Raw genomic sequence first — 27,500 nt, forward strand, 5'->3', positions numbered from 1 at the left:
ATCTTACTTGCTGGTTTCTGGATTTCCTCCCCTCCTCCCTATCCTCCTATTATGTTTGTTCATTCGCTTGTTTGTCCCACTGCCAGACCTTGCCTCACTCCTGGAAAGAAAAAAAGCAGCAGGGTAAAGGGAAATAACAAAGGGACTCTTGGAGGAAGAATGGCAGTGGGGAAGCATGATATCAAGGGGAGGTGCAGGAATACACATGGGGTGAACAAGCTGAAGGCAAGCTCAAACACAATAAGAAGAGGAAGGAAAAACTGGAGATCAAACAGAAATGGAACAAAAAGAGAGTGAAGAAAACAATAACCTGAAAAGGAAGGGGTTTGTTTGGGGTTAGTTAATGAGGATAAAAAAGGTCATGAGTACGAATTGGGAATAACATGAGGTGGTGGTGAACAGCTGGCTGGCTTCATGCTCCGGAGGGAGAAATGGGATTGAACAGACTAAGAGAGTTGGTGGTGACTAGTGAGGCTGGTTTTTGGGTGTTTCACCAGAAGTAAGTTGCTGGCAGACTGCGTGTGCCATGCAGTAATCTGCAGGAGAATTGGGGTTGGGGAGGGGGGGGCACAGAGTACAGAAAGAGCACAAGGTGCAAGACCAAAAAGGAGGTGGCAGCATACAGGGAGGCAACTGATCTGTCTGCAATGCAAGAGTAACAGCTCCAGGGACTCAGCTTAGGCCTAAGTCACATTTGCTCTATGGCGAGGATACGGCAGCCGTACGCCCTCTGAATTGACAGAAACATGCGGTGGCCGCAGAGTTTCTGCGGTGGCCTCAGGGTGGCCCTATGCCATTTGGCTATCTTTTACAGGCCGTAGGGGTCCCCGTGGAATTATAACGCAGAGTTATAACTTTTTCATTTTTACGTTTGCCGTAGCAATTCGACAAGCCTAAAAAAAATCTGGTAAAAAAAAAAAATATATATGAACCCACTCGTTACCGTCCGTCTGGCCGCACGTTCGCCTTAGGGACCCCCTGCGGTCGCCTTGCGGGCACCTTGAGGCTACCTTGCATCTGCCTTGAAAATTCTATGGCCGCCGCAGGGCCCCCTTAAGGTCACCGTGCGACATCAAATCAAAGACCTACGGCAACCCCACATTTTCGGTCTCCACAATTTATAAATACGCCGTGCGGCTCCCCGAAAAATAAAAACATATGTGACTGCTACATTGTGTGACCGTGGAAATACTGCGGCCACCGTATAATTGCTAGTGTCCATAGATTTTGGAGACCCCACGGCCGCCGTGGCAAATGTGACTTAGGCCTAGGTCACATTTGCTCTACGGCGAGGATACGGTGGCCGTATGCCCTCTGAATTGACAGAAACGTGCGGCCGCTGCAGAGAAACTGAAGTGGCCTCAGGGAGGCCCTACGCCGTTTGGCTATATTTTACAGGCCGTAGGGTCGCCGTGGAATTATAGCACGGAGTTATAAGTTTTTTTCATTTCTACGTTTGCCGTAGCAATTCGACAAGCCAAGCTGTGACGTAGATGTGTTCCATGTCGACCGTACGTAGGGCGTACGGTGGGCTTGCATTATTCGTGCGGCTGCCGTAAGCTCTTCTCAATGAAAAATGAATTTTCCCAACCCCCCAAAAATTACGGCGGCCGCACTATTTCTACGGTCGCCGTATGGCGGCCTTGCGGTCTGTGTGACTACCTGCGGGCAACGCAGGGTCGACGCACGGTTCCCCGACGCCCACCGTGCACCTACGTTGGCCTCCGTAGCAGTCTGCGTCGACCATGCGTCCACCATGCGCTACCGCTAGAGATCGGAGTATAGGTGTTTGCCTATACAGTGGTGCCCCCAGAATCCCAATTTAATTCGTTCCAGGAGGCTGTTCGGATTGCAAAAATTTCGGATTCCAAAAATATTTTCCCAATAAGAAATAATGGAGTGAATTAATCCGTTTGTGTTCCCAAAGAAAACCCACTTTCAAGACACTTTAAACTGAAATTCCCCATGTTTAAGGTAAAATAAGATGAGTGAATGACCTTCGGTGGCGGTGTATTGTATGTAAACTGGTACAATCACCAATCCAAAGGTCCACACAGGCTCGAGCTCTGTGCTGGGTGCCGATCGCTCGCGCACTCTGCGAGAGCGCTACCCCCAGGGCAGCTCATCAAACATGATGCCCGCAGAACCACCATCACTTTCATCAAATGCATCGGGCTGACGTAATCATGGATATTCCAAATTACAACTGGTTTTGATGTGAAATTCAATCCTTGCCCGACAGTCTGTCACACCACGTGATCGGATTGCTTTTTTTGTTATTAATTAAAACACAAGATGATTAAAAAAACAAACATCACAAATTAAGGTGAAAACACGAGGTAAGGCCTAAGTCACATTTGGCTCGGCGGCCGGACGGTGTACAACATGTACGGGCACTAGCAATTATAAAGCAGCCGCAGTACTTCCACGGTCACACAATGTAGCAGTCACACATGTTTTTATTTTTCGGGTAGACACACGGGGTATTTATAAATTGTTGAGACCGAAAACGTGGGGGTGCCGTACGGTCTTTGATTTGATGTCGCACGGTGACCTTAGGGCGTTCCTGCGGCGGCCATAGGATTTTCAAGGCAGACGCAAGGTGCCCGCAAGGCGACCGCAAGGCGACTGCAGGGGGACCTTAGGGGGGCCCTAAGCCGAACGTGTGGCCAGAGGGACGGTAACGAATGGGTTAATTTTTTTTACCAGTTCTTTTGTTTCGGCTTGTCGAATTTCTACGGTGAACGTAGAAATGAAAAAAGTTATAACTCCGCGTTATAATTCCATGGCTACCTTACGGCCTGTAAAATATAGCCATATGGTGTAGGGCCACCCTGAGGCCACCTCAGTTTCTCTGCAGCCGCCACACGTTTCTGTCAATTCAGAGGGCGTACGGCCGCCATATCCTCACCGTAGAGCAAATGTGACTGCGGCCAAAAGTATCGATTGACACACGAGAGATGCTTTCACAAGGACTTCCACCGACGAACTGAATGAACAAAGCACGAAGATGCAGCTCGAACAGGTGGGAGAGACACGTGAACAAACATGAACGCCACGTTGTGTTCGGTTTTTAAAATGTATAAGGTTTTTAGGGCAAAATTTTCTCAAAAAAATTGTTCAGATTCCAATTTGTTCAAACAATGGGGCGTTCGGATTCTGGTGGCACCACGATATATTATAGTTATAGTATATTCAGTTATATATACTGGTATATTTTTATTTCAGTAAAAAAAAGAACTGGAATATATATACCCACTTGTTACAGTCCGTCTGGCCACACGTTCGCCTTAGGGCCCCCCTTGCGGTCCCCCTGCGGTCGCCTTGCAGGCACCTTGCGTCTGCCTTGAAAATTCTATGGCCGCCGCAGCGATGCCCTAAGGTCACCGTGCGACATCAAATCAAAGACCGTACAGCACCCCTACGTTTTCGGTCTCCACGATTTCTAAATACGCCGTGCGGCTACCCGAAAAATAAAGACATATGTGACTGCTACATTGTGTGACCGTGGAAATACTGCGGCCGCCGTATAATTGCTAGTGGCCGCAGATTTTGGAGACCCCACGGCCGCCGTGGCAAATGTGACCTAGGCCTTAGGCCTTAATAACAGGAGATTCCAACGATTTTGCAGGCCCAAGTTTCCAGAACATGAGGAAGTGAAAGGTGTGAGGCAGGGGTGCCAGCCCAAAGATGAGAGCAGTACTCCATTGAGCTGTGGATGAAGTCCTTGCAAAATGGTAAAAGCTCAGCTTTGTCAAGGAAAGACTTTGTACAATGGAGGATGCCCAGTTGGTGGCCTGCTTTTTAGGCCAATTTGGATATATGGTTTGCCCAAGAAAGATCATGGCTGATGGTGAGGCTCAAATGGTTGAGTGACTAATATTTTTCAATCATGTTTGAAGGAAGTAGATTGATGGTTGGCCAGATGATCTTTACAGAAAGACAGAGAGGACAGAGAGAGAGAGGACAGAGAGAGAGAGGACAGAGAGAGAGAGGACAGAGAGAGAGAGGACAGAGAGAGAGAGGACAGAGAGGACAGAGAGAGAGAGGACAGAGAGGACAGAGAGAGAGAGGACAGAGAGGACAGAGAGAGAGAGGACAGAGAGGACAGAGAGAGAGAGGACAGAGAGAGAGAGGACAGAGAGAGAGAGGACAGAGAGAGAGAGGACAGAGAGAGAGAGGACAGAGAGAGAGGACAGAGAGAGAGAGGACAGAGAGAGAGAGGACAGAGAGAGAGAGGACAGAGAGGACAGAGAGAGAGAGGACAGAGAGGACAGAGAGAGAGAGGACAGAGAGAGAGAGAGGACAGAGAGAGAGAGGACAGAGAGAGAGAGGACAGAGAGAGAGAGGACAGAGAGAGAGAGGACAGAGAGAGAGAGGACAGAGAGAGAGAGGACAGAGAGAGAGAGGACAGAGAGAGAGAGGACAGAGAGAGAGAGGACAGAGAGAGAGAGGACAGAGAGAGAGAGGACAGAGAGAGAGAGGACAGAGAGAGAGAGGACAGAGAGAGAGAGGACAGAGAGAGAGAGGACAGAGAGAGAGAGGACAGAGAGAGAGAGGACAGAGAGAGAGAGTACAGAGAGAGAGAGGACAGAGAGAGAGAGGACAGAGAGAGAGAGGACAGAGAGAGAGATGACAGAGAGAGAGAGGACAGAGAGAGAGAGGACAGAGAGAGAGAGGACAGAGAGAGAGAGGACAGAGAGAGAGAGGACAGAGAGAGAGAGGACAGAGAGAGAGAGGACAGAGAGAGAGAGGACAGAGAGAGAGAGGACAGAGAGAGAGAGGACAGAGAGAGAGAGGACAGAGAGAGAGAGGACAGAGAGAGAGAGGACAGAGAGAGAGAGGACAGAGAGAGAGAGGACAGAGAGAGAGAGGACAGAGAGAGAGAGGACAGAGAGAGAGAGGACAGAGAGAGAGAGGACAGAGAGAGAGAGGACAGAGAGAGAGAGGACAGAGAGAGAGAGGACAGAGAGAGAGAGGACAGAGAGAGAGAGGACAGAGAGAGAGAGGACAGAGAGAGAGGGAGAGAGAGAGAGAGAGAGAGAGAGAGAGAGAGAGAGAGAGAGAGAGCGAGACAGCGAGAGACAGAGAGGAAGAGAGAGAGAGAGAGAGAGAGATAGAGATAGAGATAGAGATAGAGATAGAGATAGAGATAGAGATAGAGATAGAGATAGAGATAGAGATAGAGATAGAGATAGAGATAGAGATAGAGATAGAGAGAGAGAGAGAGAGAGAGAGAGAGAGAGAGAGAGAGAGAGAGAGAGAGAGAGAGAGAGAGAGAGAGAGAGAGAGAGAGAGAGAGAGAGAGAGAGAGAGAGAGAGAGAGAGAGAGAGAGAGAGAGAGAGAGAGAGAGAGAGAGAGAGAGAGAGAGAGAGAGAGAGAGAGAGAGAGAGATTTGTCAGGGTTGAAAAATATGCATTGCAAGTGTTGGATCACCTCCTGGTCATATCAAGGTTTGAAAAGATGGAAGATGCTGCTGCTTGCCTGTCTCAATAATGAGAAATGATATGACAGTGGGTGCTGATATTGAGTAATCAGCAAAGTGATATCAGGATCTTCTTCTTCTTCTTTCAGCTGCTCCCGTTAGGGGTCGCCACAGCGGATCATCCGTATGATCCGCATAGTGATTTGGCACAGGTTTTACGCCGGATGCCCTTCCTGACGCAACCCTGGTCGCCTCTTACGACACAGGGATATTGTACGCCTATTTTAACCGGGGTATACACCGGCCCAGTACACTGGTACTCATTTCGCCGACCACGGAAGGATGACAGGCTGAGTCAACCCCCTGGTGTATTAATTCAGTGGCCCAACGGGGCTTGAACTCAGGACCTTTTGGATCCCAAGCCGCTGCCCTAACCACTGCGTCAACACCAGGCTTGAAGTGATAATCAGGATATTATAGGGAATTATAAAACCGCTGATAAAGATGAGGAACAGGACTGGGTCAAAGACACTGCTTTGACCAGGCACTCAAGCATCAACAGGGAGAGGAGATGAGACGATCCAGTTAAGAGCCACGTGCTGACTCCAAGAGTGGAGGAAGTCAGTGAGCCCTTTGCATGAGGTGGCCTTTATACCATAGACAGAGAGTTTAGAGACCAGGTGGGGTGCCAGATTGTGTCAAATGCTCGAGACATGTCTGGAGAGATGGCCCTGTTCTCATGTCTGAGATTGAGGGCTTTCATCCATTGTCGGGAGAGCATTACTTCATTACATTACTTGAACATTAATTAGCAGAAACAATAAATAGCTTGCGAAAGTATGACTTACCTCTTGTACAATAATATTGTCACAACGATGCAGACAATGAAGATAACAGCAAGAACAGGCCCAAGGACCCAAAGCAAGCCTTCCTCCTCATCACGTGCCAATGTTACTGGATCCATCTCAGGTACATGGAGAACTTCAGAGTATGGGCTGGTCACGTATACACGCTAAGCACAAACACAGTCGTTAGTACTAAATGCTTACATCCAACTACTCAATCTTGCTTCAGTGCAATACACTACATTGTGGGCGTTCTGGGAACCGAGACCCCAAGGCAATGGCACACAACATATAGCAGTTTCAGAGATACACATTTTGTTCATACTTGTTCCAGATAGGGTCCTTCCCTTGTGTGTAATGGGTTACTAATGGAATATGCATTGTGACAATTAGTTTAGTTTTTCCCCATTTTCTCCCAATTTTTTGATCTTTTAATTTAAACCACAATCAAGGGTATGTTCCATGACGACAAAGAAGTGAGGCACCGTGCGTGCCACCTCATCAGCATATTGCCGCCAAAACCCCATTCAAATCACACACCAGAACTCAACCGTCATACCACTTTCAACCACCACCACAACCACCTCGCTGCAAAATAAATAATTACTACACCACTCAGATAAAATCACACATGAACTTTTATTGCTGATTGACTTTATAAAGCATCGTACAAGGCTCACATTCCATCACTCGCTGGCATTCCAAATGCTTGTTCGCAAGATTCACCATTATTCAACCATGCCGCCTCAACCACAGTTCAACAGCGCAAGACGACAATTCCCTCCACACCACAAAACCAACAACCATTGTCTCACTTTGCTCGCACGCCATCCACTTCAGCCTCAACCATCGCTTTTCCACTGCGACGCCATTCCAAACACTCTTCAACCACAATACTGCTCCACCACCATCTCAACCACTCGCCGGTGATTGATGACCGCAACCACGATCACGCATGTTTGGGGCACCGTTTCGCCCCTTCTTGAAGCGTCACAATCAATCAAGCTTGCTGCCATTTAGCACAAGTTTGCGTTAATATGTCTATTGTTCCTCCCTGTCGGCAGCAACCATTGCACTGCCCAGGGAATCATCCGCAACCCTCCAGGACGATTGTGCTACGAGCGGGGAGTGATTCACGCTGCCCCCACGTTAATTCGGGAGTTTGGCCCTGTGGCCCGTCTCGAGGTTGAATGAGACATTTTCCAGACCAATGGGTTCATGGAGAGGGTGACGTCAGGATGCAGGCAAAGTCTGGACCAATGGACACAGTGCACTCGGAACATGAGGGGCAGAGAATGGTTGCTGCATGGCATGGTGATGCCTGCTGAGGACAATAAGCTCCACCCCGCTCAGAGCATATAAAATTGAGAGCCTTGCAGGGCAAATGAGAGGATTTCAGATTGATTGCGGGTGGACTTTCTGGTGGTGGGTTCGAGGTGAACCGAGGTGGAGCAACATAAGATGCAGTGGAGCACTTCAGGATGAGGTGGAACAATAATCCAGCTACACAGCAACACCCCCTCTATCCCAGTCCCCTCTCCCTTGCCTTTCCACAGTGCAGGAATGCATCGGACATGCCAGCCCATGCCGGGTGAGCACAGAGGTCAACGAACCCCTCAAACTTTCTCTTTTCTTTCTCCCCATCAACTCTTCCATGAAAAACCGATGGTGCCTCATATTGTTAAATAAGTAAGATTGTCTAAGATAGATAGACATGGTGATTACTGCTCATTTGTCTTTTTTACTTTTGGACCACATTCTATATCTTTTGCTGTACAACCCACACAAATTACTTTATGTCCCTGCTGTATCAATTCCTCTAATAAACCTCTGTTTTTAATGTACCACATGCTTTTCCTCACCATTGTAAATAAACATTTGGTGTTTGTTCCTCTAAATCTGCTCATAGCATATTTTCCTCCATTGGTCTAGTATAGTCCGCACTTAATGTTAGCCTGGGACGTTTTATCCCACCGACTGGCTCCACAACGTTAGCTGGAACATGCTTGGCAGCTCCATTCAGCTGCACCTGATTAAAAAAGATGAGACTCGTCAGTAGTGAGGGTGCGAGCCCCCCTTGATAATGCCAATCCACAGGAAAGGTATTAAACGTAGTAGTGAGAACCCTGCCAAGTTTGGGAGTATCAATCAGCTTTCGTGGTTGACAAGCAATCTGCCAGACCACAGAGTTATCCGCGGCTGGTGGCCTCAGAGTCAGGAGTTTGGGAGGAGTCTGAGAAGTCCCCTTCCTGGCGAACTTTGAACCCCGAGTCCACAACACTATATTTATGAGGTTCTTTTTATCTACGTTTCTTTTAATGTTTGGAAGTGTCTTACCGGTTCCTCTCCATCAAGCTCTAAAAGTAGGAAGATCACAAATCTGCTTCCAGGTCCTAACGGGTGGTTCTTGAAGCCTCGATACTCTTCTCCATCTCCCAGCATGAACTGTGCTGGAGGGCGACCAGGAAATGTAGCGGCCACGTATACCTGGCTTGTCACCTTAAGTCGTGTGTTGCTGAGTGAAGAGGCGGACAGGAGCTGGGGGTAATGCATTTACAATGTGGGGAATACACCGCAATAATTCCGTTATTTTGTTGAAGCATTTACTTGCAGACAAATAATAAGATCTCAGAGTAATTATAAAGGGTATACAGTGCTGAGGGGGGTGGGGAGAGGAGGAGGGGAAACTTCCAAAAAAGTAATATACAGGGTGTCCACAAATTGCCATTGGAAATTCAAACCGTACTAAAAAAAATTAATGAAATGGGATTCAATGATGTGGTTGGATGCATGTGAAAGAACATATTCTCCAGGTTTTATTTACTTCTTTTTTTCATTTTCAGCTGTCTTTTGTGACATGTGACGTCATTTACTGCAAATGACGTCCGCAGACTAAAAAGCGCAGTGTGTAGCCTGGTTTATAATAATAAAGACCAAGTCACCAAAACAGGTTCAACAAAGCTTCAGGGTGACCAATGTAAGGCAGCAACCATTGGAAAAAACGATTTGTGAGTGGCAAAAAAAAAACTTATGGAGACTGGTAGAATCCTGCAGAGGAAGGGGGTGGGCCAGTCAAGCACAAGTTGTCAAGATGTTGAACATGTTCGTGAGTCATTCGAGTGCAGTCCCCATAAGTCCATTCAATCTACTGCCAGGGAGGTGCAGATACACCACTCAATAGTACAAAAAGTGTTGCACGTGTGACTGCGGCTGTACTCGTACAAGATTCAGGTTCAGCTCGTGCAGGCACTTAAGCCAGACAACTGCATACGACACGCTGTGTTTGCAGTGGACATATTGGAATACGTAGACAAAGATGCTGGATTCCTACAACATGTGCTCTTCTCCGCCGAGCCAACTTTCCCTTTTTTTGTGGAAGGTTAACAAACATAACATCATGATCTGTGGCTCTGAGACTCTCCAGGAGATCCGAGAACTTGAGCCCAAAGGTTAATATGCGGTGTGACCTAATACATGACTGAGTCATTGGGCCATTCTTCTTTGCTGAAGCCACTATGATGTCCGACAATGACGTGGATATGCTGGAGAAATGTGAACTCCCACAGTTGGTGGACCTGCCACCAGAGGTCTTTCACCAAAAGGACGGGGCTCCCCCACACTAGAGTTTGACAGTGCACTATTTCCTCAATGAACACTTCAATGATCGATGGATTGGGCATGATGGGCCGATTCTGTGGCCACCACAGTCACCAGACATAACCACTCTGGATTATTTTTTCTTTGGGGTTATGTGAAGGACATGGTACTGTATACCGATCGAGGGTTACGGATATTGCGGATCTGAGGAAGAGGATAAGGGCTGCGATCGAGACCATAAAACGCAGGAATACTGAACTAAACCTGGAAGGAGATTGAGTATCACCTTGATTTGTTACGTGTGATAAGTGGTGCTCACATTGAAGTGTACTGATGATAATAATCCTGATAAATCGTGACATCAAACTTTGAGAAATGTTCTTTCACATGCAACAAACCAAATCGTTGTATCCCATATCGTTTAAATTTTTCTTTTATTTGGAACAGTAATTTGTGGACAACCTTGTTGATCAATTGTTGAGCACAAAAAACATACAAAAAGTCATTTCCAATTGCTTTCATATCGAGATGAAGCCAGAAAGAGCAGAGTTGCTGGTGGAATATTACAAAACCAGTGAATGCTCTTAATACATACATATGAAGTTAAATTTGTGATCAAGCTTACATATTAAAGCTCTTAATGATTTTACGTTGTACAAATGAAGTGCACAGAAAGATGTCAGCTCAGGGCTTTTAATGTGAGATAAAAAAGGAATTTGAGTTATGTTGAAAAAATTAATGGTTGCGGAGCCAAAAGCCCAATCAACTCTCTCAACCTTCTTTGACTATAAGGGCTGAGTGCAAACAAATTACATAATCCAAGTCGTCGCTGTGGATAATTGATTGGGTGAGATCTGATTGGTTTGTTCCCTCCAATTACGGGTGACAGATGTGATTGGGCTTTTGGTATTTATATGTTGACTGCTATCGGCATTGCATGTGGTACTTGTTCATCAGCTTCGGTGGTGCACGGTACTGTCTACACTGTCGCTGATGACTTGCCAACAAGCGATATTCAGCCTTCTTTCATTATAAGGGCCAAGTGTTAACTAATTATAAAGTCCCAGTGACAGCTGCGGATAATCGATTGGCTGAGAACTGATTGATTGTTCCCTCCAATTATGGGTGAGAGATAAGACTGAGCTTTCGGTGTGTGTGTGTGTGTGTGTGTGTGTGTGTGTGTGTGTGTGTGTGTGTGTGTGTGTGTGTGTGTGTGTGTGTGTGTGTGTGTGTGTGTGTGTGTGTGTGTGTTGTAAGTGCCACACCAGCTGTTGTTGCGTGCATTCTGACCAACAGGAAATGACTGCCACACATTAATGTGTCTGTCACACAAAACAGTTCTGGGAACAGCCAGGAACAATTTAAATTAAAAAAAAGACTTCTGGCAAAACAGTTGAATAGGCTCTGCATATAAGACAGAGCTTAGTAGATATTGGCTGTAGTATTCTCTTCCCAGGATCATAAAAATCCTACAGACATGTAGGGGGGCTATAGCTCTGGTAAGCTCTCTGGTAAGCTCTGGTAAGCTAATTGGCAGAGCCCATGCAACTGTAAAGCTAAAAGAGCCTGAAATATATATATATATATATATATATATATATATATATATATATATATATATATATATATATATATATACATACATACATATACACAAACACACTAGTGGAGTGGGCTTACACATTGTGTAAGCAAACGAACTGTGCTTCCCCATTGTCTCAGGTTGCTCACCTGCATTTGATTTTTCATTTATTACCTTCGCATTCTGCAAAAGGTTATGTTTTGGTCGGCGTGTATTTATTTATTTATTTATTTATTTATTTATTTGTAATCTTGTGATTCGTATAACTCAAAAAGTATTAATCCGAATTGCATGAAATTTGGTGGAATGATTGGTTATTAGCCACGAAGCATTCGATTAGATTTTGGGATCATTCGTGTCAAAGGTCAAGGTCAAGGTCACGAAAAGGTCAAAATTGTCTTTTTACAATAACACGGTCAATTTTTATTCAATTTGCATGCAACTAACGCCAAAATGTTCAGAATTCAACGCCTCATCTTGTGATATGCAATATGACACAATGACGCCCATACTCTTGTTACCGGTTGGGGTAAAAGGTCAGGGGGGTCACGACCTTGAAAAATATGCGGTTTTTGTCATAACGCGGTCAAATCTTGTCCGCTTTACATGAACCCAGCACCAAAATGTTCAGAATTTAATGCCCAATCTTGTGACACAATGACGTCAAAACAAATGTCACCGGTTGGGGTAAAATGTCGGGGGGGGGGGTCACGCCCTTGAAAAATATGTGGTTTTCGGCATAACTTAGTCAATTCTTATTCGATTTGCATGAAACCAGCATCAAACGAGATTACCTTCTCTTGTTGAAACGTTGTATTCACCGAGCTTGCGAGTGAAGACTCGCCAAAACGACATGAGTTTATTGTTGTTTAGTCCGTAGCCCCCGAAAGTCGGGGGGGGGGTCATGACATTATAGATATGTGGTTTGTCTCATAAGACCATTCATATGAAACCAGTTCCCCACACTCATACAAAGAACAAAAAAAGTAGTGGCGGCGAAGGTATGCGCTCTATGAGTGCCCGTTCTAGTTTATTTATTTTTTCATCCATTTAAATTTTCATTTTTCTGGATGTCTGACAATTCTGTGAATTTTTCTGGTGTACTGGCTTTGATGTCTATCGGCATGCAAAATTTCAGCTTTCCACATCACCCGGAAGGTACCGATCTTTAATATCAGTCAGTGAGTCAGTGAGTGAGTGGGTGAGTCAGTCAGTGGTTAGAAAGAGCTTTATGTATTAGATATACGTTATATAACATTGGGGTGGTTGGGATTATACCTTTTTAAAAGGAAAGGCGCATCCAACCAAAAAAGTAACTCGATATTCTCTGCTAATTTAAGTCATAACTAGGCAAGAGCAGACCAGGTTCCAGGCTTGTGAGATCCGGTCTCAGGCTTGAAAAAAAAATAAGCAAGAGCTGACCGACCACGTCGACTCTTGCTTACTTATAACTTAATATAAATTAGCAGAGTACATGAAGTTACTTTTTTAGTTGGATGTGCCTTTTTTTCTTTAACAAAAAATCAAAATGGAGGGTGATCTATAATTAAGTCCTTATTGCACTCCTTATTGCAAGTCCTTATAACAACACATGCAGTTAATGCAGTAATCAATAAGAACTGACCTCATTGAAGTCCATCTCATCAGGTTGGTGTGAAGGGCTTGTTGGTTCACCATCTTCCATTAACAGTGGTACCACCACCAGGTAGTAATTTCTGCAGACATGATGCGTGGAGGCCAAGCTTGAGTGGCCAACTGCAAATCTCAGAATTTTCTTGTCTTTCTGTGTCTGCCCGTGAATTGGGGTTTTACTGACCTCACAGAGATGGTGGAAAAATCCTCAGGCTGAGGCAAAGCCAGCGGCAATATTCCATCATGGCCCACTGTACCGATTGGGATGGGAGGTCCAGGAAGTAGGTGTGGGGCTGTTCTGATGGCCACTTCTTGCTGAAGTCCTCCTGCACTAGCTCCATGTCGCGTTAGACCAAGAAAATAGTCTGAATCAGGCCTGAGGCCTGTGACTAGGCCTTGCTGAGAATGACCATCGACAGCAACTGCTCGCCCATCACTAATGATGACCTGCGGTGAGACAGTTATGCCCAGTACCATAATGATCTTGATGATAATGAAGTTACAATGACATTTCCTGAGAAGTATACCATGTCATATTTCAGTTGTAATCTATCAGCTTCCTGAACATTAAAAAAAAAAATGGTGATCTGTGAAGCATGACCAAAGGTAACCATGTTCAGATGTATAATTATGTAGCTATAACTGTGATAAAATCCAAAAGCCCCCAGAATGACCTGTATTTTCTTCATGAGCAGTCGATATTTTACAAGTTTGCATGAACAAATATTTAGCTCCGTGATGTTATTAACCAATCATTATTGTAACGTGTAAAAACGCTGAAATACAAATATGGTCCAGAATAATATAGATATACGAGTAATGTGTAAAACAATCTTTTTGATGATGCCTTTGTTTTGGACATTGCATATATTGTTTTAAAAATAATGAATGACAAATATAAGTGCATGTTAAAAACAGTTCTGGTTTACGGATGTGGAGGGGTTGAATGTATTTGCCTTCATAATTAAGGTGTAAAATAATTGGTCCATTCAGGTTACAATTTTAATTGATTTGTGTATTGATTGCAGAATAATTTCATTTTTATTACTGTAAATTAACAGCCTTTATAAATATGTGTGTGAAACGAACTGCTAAAGTAAATAACAAGAACAATGTCATATTATAGTATCAGTCAATACTTTGCGTGTCTACCTTTTGCCTTCGAGAAAGCCATCACTCTTTCACACATGCTTCCTGTACATGATAGAGGCACTCTTACAAGAATATTGTGCTAAATATCCTGTAATACTGTTGTGGAAATGACTGCTCGGGGTTAACATTGCTTAGCATCATTTAGTTATCTCCCTTAGTGAATGCATTAGAATAAGTATGAGGTGATGTCATCGTGATATTAGATATGCGTCGCTTTAAGTTTAGACAGACATCCACCGTTCCTAATGAGTGTGTCTAAAACCGGCTATCCCTTCAAACCTGTATTTAATGTTCTTACCTCTAAAATATGTCTTTTATGTTATTAGCATCCTGGTAAGTCAATAAATGCCAGTTTAGGTGGGAAAGCAGTGTGCCAGTTGTGTTCAAGGAAAGGGGGAGGACCGTCCATGTGACAACTCGGGGGGACGGGGGGGGGCAGTCCTCTCACTCATCAAGCGGGGTCCTTGGCCCAAAAGTGGATGAGGGGGGGGGAGGGGGGAGTACATCACAGCTGGAGGTTGTAGCCAATATTATAAAAGAGGGTGAAGCAGGGAGGTGGGGGGGGGGGGGATGACTGAGCAGATGCTCAAACTCAACCTATGGAGAAATGCGTGAGGTCTGCTCAAGCTGTCATGCAGGGCTCTGCCCCCACCATGCTATGCCCTCTCCTCTCCTCTTGAGCCAGGCTGGGGACAGAGCTTACCTTCCTGCAATGCAGCCTGGACTGCGGTGCTGTTCTTCTTTAGTTATTGCTGTGTCCCGCAAGGGTATAACTGTCTTATCTGCTTCTTATCTGTTGTCTATCTCACATGGAATGATTGGGCCTGATAAGGCATATAGTCTATTTAAGGAATCTCCCGTTCATCATTGGTTTTGTGGGCATGGTATTCGGTCGTGGATAAGGATTTTTATTACCATTTTTGCTATTGGCTGTTGTGATTGCTTCTCTGTATTTCCATGTCCAGTGCACAATTTAGAAATTATTGTGATTGCTTCTCTGTATTTCCATGTCCAGTGCACAATTTAGAAATTAAATCCATTTGGTCTTGGGGTTTATTCGGATGGTCGTGATTGCAGTTGCAATTTGGCACATCTATTAAAGGAATAATTGGATATGGGCAACCAGTGCCCATAACAAAACCGTGTCATGCATCTCGTGACTCCACTCATTCGTAATTAGAGATGAGGCACAAGGCACCAGCACCATGCATCGACTGGCTCGGTTGTCCCACTCGGCAAGGTATAAGGGTGGATAGACCCGTGGTCTGACCAGGGGTGACTGAATCAGTCAGCCATTGCAGCTGTTTTGATGCGGCCCACCAGGATTCATGCCAGGTACTGGAATGACCTGCTCACTGTAAAAATACATTCCACAGTTCTGTAATTTCAGTTGGGTTCCTTCTGTTCTTCTCTCTTTCCAGGTAGCCCCATATGGCCTCAATGAAACTCATGTCCAGACTCTGGGGTGGCCATTCTAACACTTAGAGCACAAAAGCTGTAATATTGTTCTCCAAATACTGTTTTACTAATTTAGAAGTGTGTTTTTGGTCATTATATTGTTGGAAAATAAATCCTCTTCTGTTTAAACGATTTCCACAAAGACCTGCATGGTGCTGCAGTATCTGCTTGTACTTCTCTTTTGTTTAGCGTCCCATTGATTTCAACACATTTTCCGACACCAGAAGTTGAGACACAACCCCGGACAGTCACAGAGCTTCCCCATTGTTTTACAGTCAGCGACAAATATTGCGTATCATCATGTTCTCCAGGTCTTCGGCGTTCGAACTGGCATCTCTTCGATCCAAAAAGTACTAATTTTGATTAATCAGACCAGAGAACCTGATTGCATTTTTCAGTTGCCTAATATTGGTGTTGCTTTGCAAATTTCAGTGTTGTCACCATATTATGTGGTCTCAGCGGTGGTTTATTTGCTGCAACTCTGCCATGAAGACCTGCTGCGATCAGCCTTCTGTGCAAAGTGCTAGACGAGCTGTTATTATTCAGGCCTACTCTCATTTCATTTATTTACTGCTGACTTGATTTTCTTCTGTCATGTAAGCTGAGCAACCTCAAGTGCATGTCTTGCCTTGGGGAGGTTCTTCTGGGTCTTCCTGGCCTTTTCTTGGCTTGTACCAATCAAGTTTCTTTCAGGCATTGCAAAGTGTACCTAACACTATTCTCGGAGATCTTCAGCTTTTTTGTTATTTTCTTCATACCTTGCCCTTCTTCTCACAGTGTGGATTGTCACAGGGAATTGCACCACAAAAGTGAAAATAACCCAAACTTTCCAGTACTGTATATAACTTATGGGTTAACACCATAAGTTGGTGTTACTAAAAAGTTGGTGTTAATAAGTTGGTGTTAATAAATAAAAAAGGATAGGTTTGAGCGTTGTGGAGTAGCGGCTGAAACTCAAATCTTATCCAGGTTCCTTTTGATGACTCCATCTTTGCTCTTTGCTTCTTTGGATTCCTTCTTGGTCTTCCGTTTCATTACCACCAGCTTATTATCAGTTTCAATAATGCCTCTGATTTATAATAACACACTATCGTATTTGTCAATAATAATTGTCCATTGTTGAAATTGTAAGACAACGTGATCTCACATAATTGTGTTACAAGTTTAAAAAAGCTATGATGTTTGGCCATTATGTCAATATGACCATTTGCTTAATCTTAAAAGACCTTCACTCTGAAACACCACAATTGAATATTGAGATGTGTTAAAAAATTTGTTTTGGGTTAATTTTGTGAAAGTTGAAATTTTGAGGACTATTGCTTCTACTCAATTATTTGTTCCTTCTAAACATGTATACTGATGTATTCATCGTATTTCCTTCAGTAGCTCTAAGTCCTGCCACCATCCAGGACTTGAAACAAATTTAAAACAAATCATATTTTCTCATTCAAAACAGTAAAGATTTTTTTCAGTTTTAAAGGACAACATTTTGTTTGAAGAATGTTTATAAATGCTGGATGACCATTTATAAAAATCTTATATTTGGTGTGGTAATCATATTACAACACTTTACAAATAGCATCCATTGCATTCAATCAACTTTTAGCCACACAAGATCGAGGCTCATGGAAGAGAGAATTGACAAACTAATGGCAAAAAGGTAACGAACTGTCAGCGGGGCCACAGGTGGACCCAACCAGTAAGGGGATGAAGGAACAACAAAATAGGAGAGAGGGGAGAGGAGGCAACACAGTGACATGCAAGTAAGAGGGTTGAGTGAGGTTGGGTTAATGGGGGCAGAGAAGCTTGGAGGAATGGATGACAAAGATTTTACCACATTTTCACCAAAAAACTGCGAAAAGAACTAAAATATCAATTATCTATTTATATTTTCCATGAAATCAACCTTCCAGCACATCACTTGGTCAAAAGTCAAATTGTGTTGTTAACAGTGCATTGTGGTTAATATATAGATATGCAACAAGGTAGTCATAAAATTCATTCCATTTCAGATATTCTTCTTCAATCAGTGCATTGTCAATCATCCCAAAATGTAAATATACTTCTGCCTTTTTTCGTTCCATTTACATTGTGTTTATGGCAGCATGTACGGAATGCATTAGTATTCCATTTGGAAGTCGAATTGTCTGGCATAAAATTGCCATCAGTACAATGAAATCATTTGTCTGGTGAGACGGAAACTTAATGGAGCAGTATTTTCCTTTGCTGAAATGACTTGGATGTTTGTTTAATAAAAAAGAGGGAGGTTGAAAATAAATAATCGGAATATTTCAAAGCAATGTTTACCAAATGCAATTGGGATGATTAAGTCAGCAATTAGGAAACAGTGCAAAGGGCAAGCCTGGTGATTTGCATAAGCCATTTTTGCTTCGAAATATTTTACCGATTTTGCTATTGGAGCTAAAAACGCACCAAAACACACCAATTAAAATGCTGCAGCACCACTTAATCACAACATCCTGTTGTGAGTTTTCCTTGCAATATATATATATATATATATATATATATATATAAATAAATATATAAATATATATATATATATAAATATATATGTATATAAATAAATATATAAATATATATATATATATATAAATATGTATATAAATAAATATATATATATATATAAATAAATATATATAAATATATATATATATATATATATATATATGTATATAAATAAATATATAAATATATATATAAATATATATGTATATAAATAAATATATATATATATATATATATATATAATTAAATATATATATATATATATAAATATATATATATATATATATATATAAATATATATATATATATATATATATATATATATATATATATATATATATATATATATAAATAAATATATATATATATATAAATAAATATATATATATATAAATAAATATATATATATATATATATATATATATATATATATATATATATATATATATATATATATATAAATAAATATATATATAAATATATATAAATATATATATATATATATATATATATATATATATATATATATATATATATATATATATATATATATATATATATATATATATATATATATATATATATATATATATATATATATATATATATATATATATATATATATATATAAATAAATATATATATATATATATATATATATATATATATATATATATAAATAAATATATATATATATATATATATATATATATATATATATATATATATATATATATATATATAAATAAATATATATATATAAATATAAATATATATATATATATATAAATAAATATATATATATATATATATATATATATATATGTATATATATATGTATATATAAATAAATATTTATCTTCTTCTTCTTCTTCTTTCGGCTGCTCCCGTGAGGGGACGCCACAGCGGATCATCCGTATGATCCGCATAGTGATTTGGCACATGTTTTACGCCGGATGCCCTTCCTGACGCAACCCTGGTCGCCTCTTACAACACCAGGGATATAAATAAATATATATATATATATATATGTATATATATATATATATATATGTGTACATATATATATATATATATATATATATATATATATATAAATATATATATATATATATATATATATATATATATATATATATATATATATATATATGTATATTAGTAAATGTATATATATGAATATAAATAAATGTATATAAGGTATATATATATATATATATATTTGTATATAAATATAATTATTTGTATATAAACATAATTATTTGTATATAATAATTTGTATATTTGTATATAATATTATAAATATAATAATTTGTATATAAATATATATAGGGTGGTGGTATGGTGCGGTTGCAAGGAGTTGAGGTGGGGAAGGTGGATTGGTTTAAATACTTGGGATTAACTGTCCAAAGTTACGGAGAGTGTGGGAGAGAAGTGAAAAAGAGAGTGCAGGCAGGATGGAGTGGGTGGAGAAGAGTTGCAGGAGTGATTTGTGACCCAAGGGTAGCTGCAAGAGTGAAGGGGAAAGTATATAAGACGGTAGTGAGACCAGCTATGTTGTATGGTTTGGAGGCGGTGGCAATAACAATACGACAAGAAGCGGAGCTGGAGGTGGCAGAGTTAAAGATGCTGCGATTCTCGTTGGGAGTGACGAGGATGGATAGGATAAGAAATGAGTATATTAGAGGGACAGCACAGGTAGGACGGTTTGGAGACAAAGTGAGAGAGGCGAGATTGAGATGGTTTGGACATGTGCACAGGAGGGAAACGGAGTATATCGGGAGAAGGATGTTGAAGATGGAGCCGCCAGGCAGGAGGAGAAGAGGAAGGCCAAAGAAGAGGTTCATGGATGCGGTGAGGGCGGACATGTGGGTGGTTGGAGTGTCAATGGAAGATGTGGAGGATAGAGCGAAATGGAGACGGTTGATCCGCTGTGGCAACCCCTAACGGGAGCAAGCCGAAAGAGGAAGAAGATATATATATATATATATATATATATATATATATATATATATATATATATATATATAAATAAATAAAACATTTGATGAGTACAACTCATCGATGGGAGAATACATTCGATATATATATATATATATATATATATATATATATATATATATATATATATATATATATATATATACATATATATATATATATATATATATATATATATATACACATATATATATACACATATATATATATATATATATATATATATATATATATATATATATATATATATATATATATATATAAATATATAAATAGAACATTCGATATTGTCAGGTCAGGCCAGATCAGATCTGTGACTTGCTACAGGTACCATGTAAACCTGTACTAACCTGTTCTATGGTCGGGTTGTCGATGACGAAACCGCCTCCCCCATGAGATTTTCTGGTGAGGAGGGTGTTTGGATATGGACACCCAGCTGGATTAAAAACAAAACCTGTCAAAGGGGAGAGAACCTCGTTGTGAGCCAAGGGCCATCCATATCTAGTGCCCAACTGTGTCTGCGGACGTCCTCCTGCAGTTGGGTTACTCTTTATTCGGAGGTTGGTGGCAGGATTTGCACTCCGGCCACCGTAAAACTCTTCATTCCGCAAAACATTCTCGAAGCACAAAAAAAAAATCTGAAAACCCACTCCGTGGGAGTACCTCCTGTGCAGCTTACCTTCGCAGGGCAGCTCACTGGATGATGGGATTGAGGCAAGGCCTTCAGGACCCCCAATCTTTGATGATAGGAGGGAAACCACAGGGTAACATTTCTGGGTTAGATCGTGGGAGAGTGTGTCAGAATGGTGCTGAGGTGTCGTCCACCAGACGGCGGTCTCCTTGGGTTAACCTGAGGCGGTCCCTTCGGGTGGGTGCCTGGAATGTCCTATGCCGAAGAGAGGATGATCACCTGTCTCTGTTATCACCTGAGCTCAGGTGTTTGGACATCAGTAATGCAGCACTCTCTGAGGTTTGGAGACCGAATTGCGGTGAGATCATGGTGGGTGGTTACACCTACTATTGGTCTGGACACTCTGATGGTTACCATGCCCAAGGAGTTGCTGTAGCTGTGTCCAATAAGCTGGCTCCAATGATAATTGAGGTAACATCAGTCGAACGAGCGTATTATGAGATTAAGGATCCGTCACTCCCTGATATCTGTTTATGCTCCGACTGAGGTGAGTGATCTCACCATGAAGGACGCATTCGATGCCACGCTCGAGTCTGTGGTTGATCACTACCCCAGGCGAGATACACTTCTAGTCTTGGGGGACTTCAATGCATCGACTGGAACTGATAGGGATGGTTATGAGATGTGTGTTGGTCCCCATGGGTCTGGAACTGTGAACCTGAATAGCACTAAGTTCTTTGACTTTGCAAGAAGTCATGGACTTAGGGTGGCCGGTTCATGGTTTCAGCACCCACAAGCTCATCGGTGGACTTGGTATTCCAACGCTGGTGATGTGGCAAAGGAGATTGACCATGTGCTCGTTGGTGGTCGCTGGAGGAGGATCCAGAACGGCAGGGTCTACCGGAGTGCTCAGTTCCTCAATACTGACCACAGGCTTGTTGTAGCAACTCTTAAGTTGCATCTTAAATCCAGGGGAATGATACCATCCCAGCCTAGGCTGGATGTTGGCAAGTTCAAGGATGAGAGGGTAACTGAGAAGTTTGCAAACAAGTTTAGTGGAGATTTTAGGGGGTCTGGGTGCTTGGGGAAATCCTGAAGAGTTGTGGAATGCCTTCAAGACCACCGTCCTTGATCTTGCTGGTGGATGTCTTGGAACTCACCATAGGGCGAAGAAGAATTTTGTTTCTCAAGGGACACTGCATACCATTGACCAGTCACAGGGCCAGGCTGAATGGCAGAGCTGAGCTGCTCAGGGAGCTGAGGCATAAAACTGTTTGTGCGCTAAGGGTGGACAAGGTGGCCCATGTGCAAGGAATCTGTGAGGGGGTAGAGCATCGGATGTGGTCAAGTGATTGTCGTCCTGCTTACAAGGGAATTTGCGCATTGCGGTCATCCAAGGCAATCCCTCGGTGTACTGCAGTGAGAGCAGAGGGTGGCAGGTTCTTGACAGAGGAGTCCAAAGTGAAGGCCCACTGGGCCGGTTACTTTGAGCGGTTGTACCAGCCTGACCCACCAGCTGTTGAGTTGGATGCCAGGGGTCTGACTATCCCCATTGCTGATCCTCAAATAAACTGTCATCCATCTTCTTTTATGGAAACACTGGCTGCGATGAACCAGTTGAAATGGGGTAAAGCTCCAGGGATCTGTGGCATCCATTCTGAATTTCTCAACGCTGGTGGAAATGCTGCACTCATGTCATTGCATGCAGTTCTGTGCTCTGCCTGGAACACAGGCATCATCTCAACTGACTGGAAGAGGTGCCTTTTTGTCCATCTCTGGAGAGGGAAGGGTGATCGACAAGACTGCAACAGCTACCGAGGGGTGACGCTGCTCTCAGTGCCGGGCAAGGTCTTTGCTCGGATAATTCTTGATAGGGTTCGCCACCATCTGCTTGAGCACCAGCATCCAGAGCAGTCAGGCTTTACACCAAAGAAGTCAATGATTCACCGTATCCTTGCTATTCGTGTCCTCACCAAACGCAGGCGACAGTTTCGGCAGGGGCTGCTTGCAGCCTATGTTGATCTCTGTAAATCATTTGATTCAGTGAATTGAGATGCCCACTGGAGGATTCTTGGTCTTCGTGGGGTGCCACCAAAACTGATCGATCTGATGTCTGAACTCTACTCTGGTACTGAGAGTGCTGTGAGATGTGGTGGTGCAATCTCTGACTTTTTTCCAGTTGTTACTGGAGTTTGTCAGGGGGTGTGTTCTGGCCCCCACACTTTTCAGCACTTGTATGGACTGGATTCTGGAGAGGATGTTGGAGAGATCAAGCTGTGGTGCATCATTTGGCAATGTCAAGATCTGTGACCTTGATTTCGCAGATGATGCAGTCATCTTTGCAGAGACTTTAGATATCCTTTTGGGGGCCCTCAAGGTCCTTAATGAGGAGTGAGAGCCGCTGAGATTATGGGTTTTCTGGGTCAAAACTAAGATCCAGGCTTTCAATGACATCTTGGATGCTGCTGTCCTGTCTGTGCCTGTTTGTGGTGAAGATGTTGAGGTCCTGGAGAGATTCACTTACCTTGGCAGTGATATTCATGTCTCTGCTGGCTGTGAGTCAGAGGTCAACAGATGTCTGGTTCAGGCCTGGGGAGTCATGGATTCACTGGATAATGTGATGTGGCACTGATGGTAACTGTGCGGGAGGATGAAAGTCTGAGTCTTCAGGTCTTTGGTGCTTCCAGTCTTTCTCTGGATGTGAGACTTGGACTCTGATCAGGGATTTGAGATGGAGACTTAATTCCTTTGGTACCAGGTCTCTTCGGAGAATCCTTGGCTATCCCTGGTTGGACTTTGTGTCCAACGAGCGGTTGCTGAAAGACACTCAAATGAGATTTGGTAACTGCATAGTCCATGAGCACCAGCTGCGGCTGTATGGGCATGTGGCTCATTTTCGTGACGCTGATCCTGCTCACCAGATTCTCTCAGCGAGGGAGTCTCTTGAGTGGAGGAGGCCAATAGACTGATTACATGCCTCATGATTACAGCAAGTTGATCGGCATCTCAAGTAGATGGGGATGGGCCAGGCATCTGTTTGGGGGATGGCCAGACAGAGGCCCCTGGAGGACCGGCGGAAAAGGGACGCAGCGACGTGCTGCTCTGGCGCATGCTCCCATACCTGACCTGACCTGAGTACAACAAAATTTAAATATGCATTTCAAGAAAATAGACATCAAAACTTTTCGACTTGCACTCCTCAGGATAAAATCGCAAACATATGAAGAAGAAGAAGAAGAAGAAGAAGAAGAAGAAGAAGAAGAAGAAGAAGAAGCACCAAACTCCAAAACTCCATGCTGAAATTGAGACCATCATCATGAATAATGAGTTGGCAGAAATGAACCCCAATAAGTAATGATTAGGTGGAGATGAATCATCAAAGTACCTGTGGAGACATCATGCTAATTAGTTGAGGGCTAGTTGGGGGAGGGGGGGGTGGTTTTCATGATGACTCAATGTTGACTGTGGTCGAGTTATCACACAGTCAAGCCATCATAGTCAATATAGATATAAGGTTCGGTCAAATTTATTATGTATGCGATGGGATTACTGCTTATGCAATAGTAAGATTATTTACGAATTTAAGTGCCAGTGTGATGCTCGGTATGTGGGCCGCACATCTTTAAGATTGAAGCATCGTATTGAACAACACGTCCCTTTGGGGATCAGACGGGGTCAGTCAACCAGACAGAGACAACCAACTCGGGCTTGTAAGAATGTTCACAGCACGACTATTCCCTGTGCCTCTGCAATTGTTTCGCATTTCCAGAATAATCCGCAGTGGTGCAGAGCAATATCGTATTGGCTGGTTTAAAATCCAGAGTGGAGGATACAGTTTAGATCACCTTCATGCAATGAAGGGCACATTCATCAGGTCAACCAATCCCATTCCTTGCAGACAGAAATAATTTGTCCGAACATTAAATCTATTTTGATTATGATGGCTTGACTGTGTGACAACTCGGCCACAGTCAACATTGAGTCATCATGAAAAACACCACCCCCTCCCCCCAACTTGCCCTCAGCGAATTAGCATAATGTTTCTGCTGGTACCTCCATCTAATCATTATTCATGATGGTTTATTTCCACCTATTCATTATTCATGATGCTCTATTGTTCCACCACTCAATCAATAAAAGTTGAGGAGATTACACTGTAACTTAAATGAGTTTGGTGCTTCTTCTTCATCTGCTTGCAGTTTTATCCTGAGGAGTGAAAGACGAAAGGCTTTGATAATGTCAATTTTAATAAAATGCATATATATATATATTATTGTTGGCATTATACTAGGTGGCTTGCCCGTGCCTTCTCAGAATGGTTTGTCCATGCTCTCTCCTTTTAAATGCTGAGCATCAAGCAAGGAAGCAGCACATACCATTTTTTAAGTCTTTGGTATGACTCGGCCGGGGTTGAAACCACTGACCTACCATACTCAGAGCAGATGCTCCAAACATTACCCCCCACAAAGGCTGGGGTATGTGTGTGTGTGTGTGTGTGTGTACATATATATATATATATATATATATATATATATATATATATATATATATATATATATATATGTACACACACACACACACACACACACACACACACACACACACACACACACACACACACACACACACACACACACACTATGATAAGTATATTGTTGTAGATTTCCGCCCGCCGGCGTGCGAGCGACCGCGTTTAACCAATAGCGGCCACTTCGCCCAGCGAACGGACAATCGAGTCACAGCTTTCCAGATCAACGCCGGAATCCTGTTACGGGTGTGTTTTGAGCACACCACAGCCGAGTCAATATTCTACCCGCGCTGCAGGGTCAATCGCCGAATTGTCGATATACCTAATTAATCGTGCAGGCAGACTACCGAGAGACTGTACCTCAACGGGGCCGCTTGGAAACGAGCCACTTAAGCAGCTTGCTTCGTTTTTGGATAACCGAGCAGGGTATTTATTGCGCAGCCCCGTTGGACCCGATCACTTTATCGGTTATTTCACAACCAACTACATTCCGAGTGCAATATGGCAGTTCAATTAGGGAAAGGACGCAACGAACGGGTGACATTTAAACAAGCACATTTATTGAATAAGCGGCACATCTGCAGTCATGCAGTCATGTAATCAAGCAAGGCAAGACACGCATGCAGTTTGCAATCGACAAAGGCAAAAGAAAAGCACGCATGCAATTATGTAACATGTAAGGGAAAACCACGAGCAATGCAAAAGAGCTACTACCGTCTAACTATTATGTACACACATAACAGTTCTACTTAAAGACATGGCGCCACAACGTTCACGCAAAGAAGCAAAGGAAAAACCCCATCAAAGCCAAGGGGGTAGACTGGACCTCTTGGGGTCTTTATGAGCACGGAGCCGTGTAGACCGTAAAGGCTCCGCGAGGCCGGGCTGGTTACCTTCACCCTCATGGTGACTCACTAGGGCGACCCTCAACGTCCCCTCTCCTGCGACCCACGGTAAGGCGCGGTACGGTAGGCCGCGCGCCTTGGCTCTGCTGCGCTCCGCTCTCTCCAGTCCGCGACCGCGGCTCCTCACACTGCCCACTACTCCGACACGACACTCTTTCCTCTCCTCCACACACCTCTACAACCTCCAGCAGCCGCCAGACCTTGCGTTCAGCATGCCCTTTTATCTACATGGCGCCTCTGCCCTCCCTTCCGCCCCCCTCTTCCAGCACGCGCGGGAAACTTCCAGAAGAAGGGCATTTTCCTCGCCGAATCGGGGCCTTTCTTTTGCATTTTCCATAGCTTTCGTCTTTTCCACACGTGTTGAGAATCCACTCACAGGGTCCGTCGTTGGGGGGGGGGGTGGGGCCGTCGTCCGTTCTCCCCCGATGAATTCCAGGCTTCTCGCAACCGTGTGCCGAGGTGGAAATGCGGTTGTGGTTGTGGTGAAGGTGGTTACGATGAAGGCGGTTGTGGAGAAGGTGTTGGTGGTGGAGGTGGTTGTTGTGAAGCGGTTGATGAGAGCGATGTTGGCGGTGGAGGTGGTTGTTGTGAACCGGTTGATCCAAAATAACAATAGCAAAAGAAAAACAGCTAACTGAAGATTCACAGCCTGGTTATATGAATAATTCCCTGAGACATTGGTGGGGAAATCTATCTGAACACAGACTTATCGACATAACAGATCGAAAGACCTACTGTATATGGTGCTCTGCGAATTTCCACAGCTGTAACAATATATACAAAAATATGTACATACATATATATGTATATATATATATATATGTATATATATATATATATGTATATGTATGTGTATATATATATATATATATATATATATATATATATATATATATATATATATATATATATATATATATATATATATATATATATATACTAGTAAAGGTGCCCGTCTTCAACGGGCGTCACTGGCAACATCTGGTAAAAGACAGATAGCATGAATGTATTTTAAACAATATATTATATCATTTTTATCCATTGATTATCATTCAGGTTTTCCCCTTCGACTCTCCCGCAGTAGCTCCACTTCGATGATATTACCACGTAGTTTAGTGACTACACAACGTGTACCATTCGTGAGTTCCGGAGGATCCATAGAGCGCATTAAAATTATAGGGCACCCTTCTTTAAAATGATCCAAAAGGCCGGATCAG

The 27,500-nt window shown here is 42.8% G+C and overlaps 1 protein-coding gene across 5 annotated transcripts in view; it reads right to left on the bottom strand.

Annotated features, from left to right (window-relative positions):
• Positions 1-27,500, bottom strand: part of LOC147016666 (receptor-type tyrosine-protein phosphatase S-like) — a 643,261-nt gene that overhangs the window by 142,243 nt on the left and 473,518 nt on the right. For all 5 annotated transcript variants that reach the window (XM_085845560.1, XM_085845558.1, XM_085845559.1 and 2 more), the window contains 4 exons: positions 13,267-13,529; positions 13,075-13,165; positions 8,609-8,809; positions 6,275-6,438 (listed from right to left, as the gene is read on the bottom strand). In XM_085845560.1, the coding sequence (XP_085701686.1) occupies positions 6,275-6,438; positions 8,609-8,809; positions 13,075-13,165; positions 13,267-13,529 (719 nt within the window). The remainder of the gene's footprint in view (positions 1-6,274; positions 6,439-8,608; positions 8,810-13,074; positions 13,166-13,266; positions 13,530-27,500) is intronic.

This window comes from Eptatretus burgeri, chromosome 11 (genome assembly GCF_056783735.1).
Source record: "Eptatretus burgeri isolate ZD-2024b chromosome 11, Ebu_testis_v1, whole genome shotgun sequence".
Taxonomy (NCBI): Eukaryota; Metazoa; Chordata; class Myxini; order Myxiniformes; family Myxinidae; genus Eptatretus; species Eptatretus burgeri.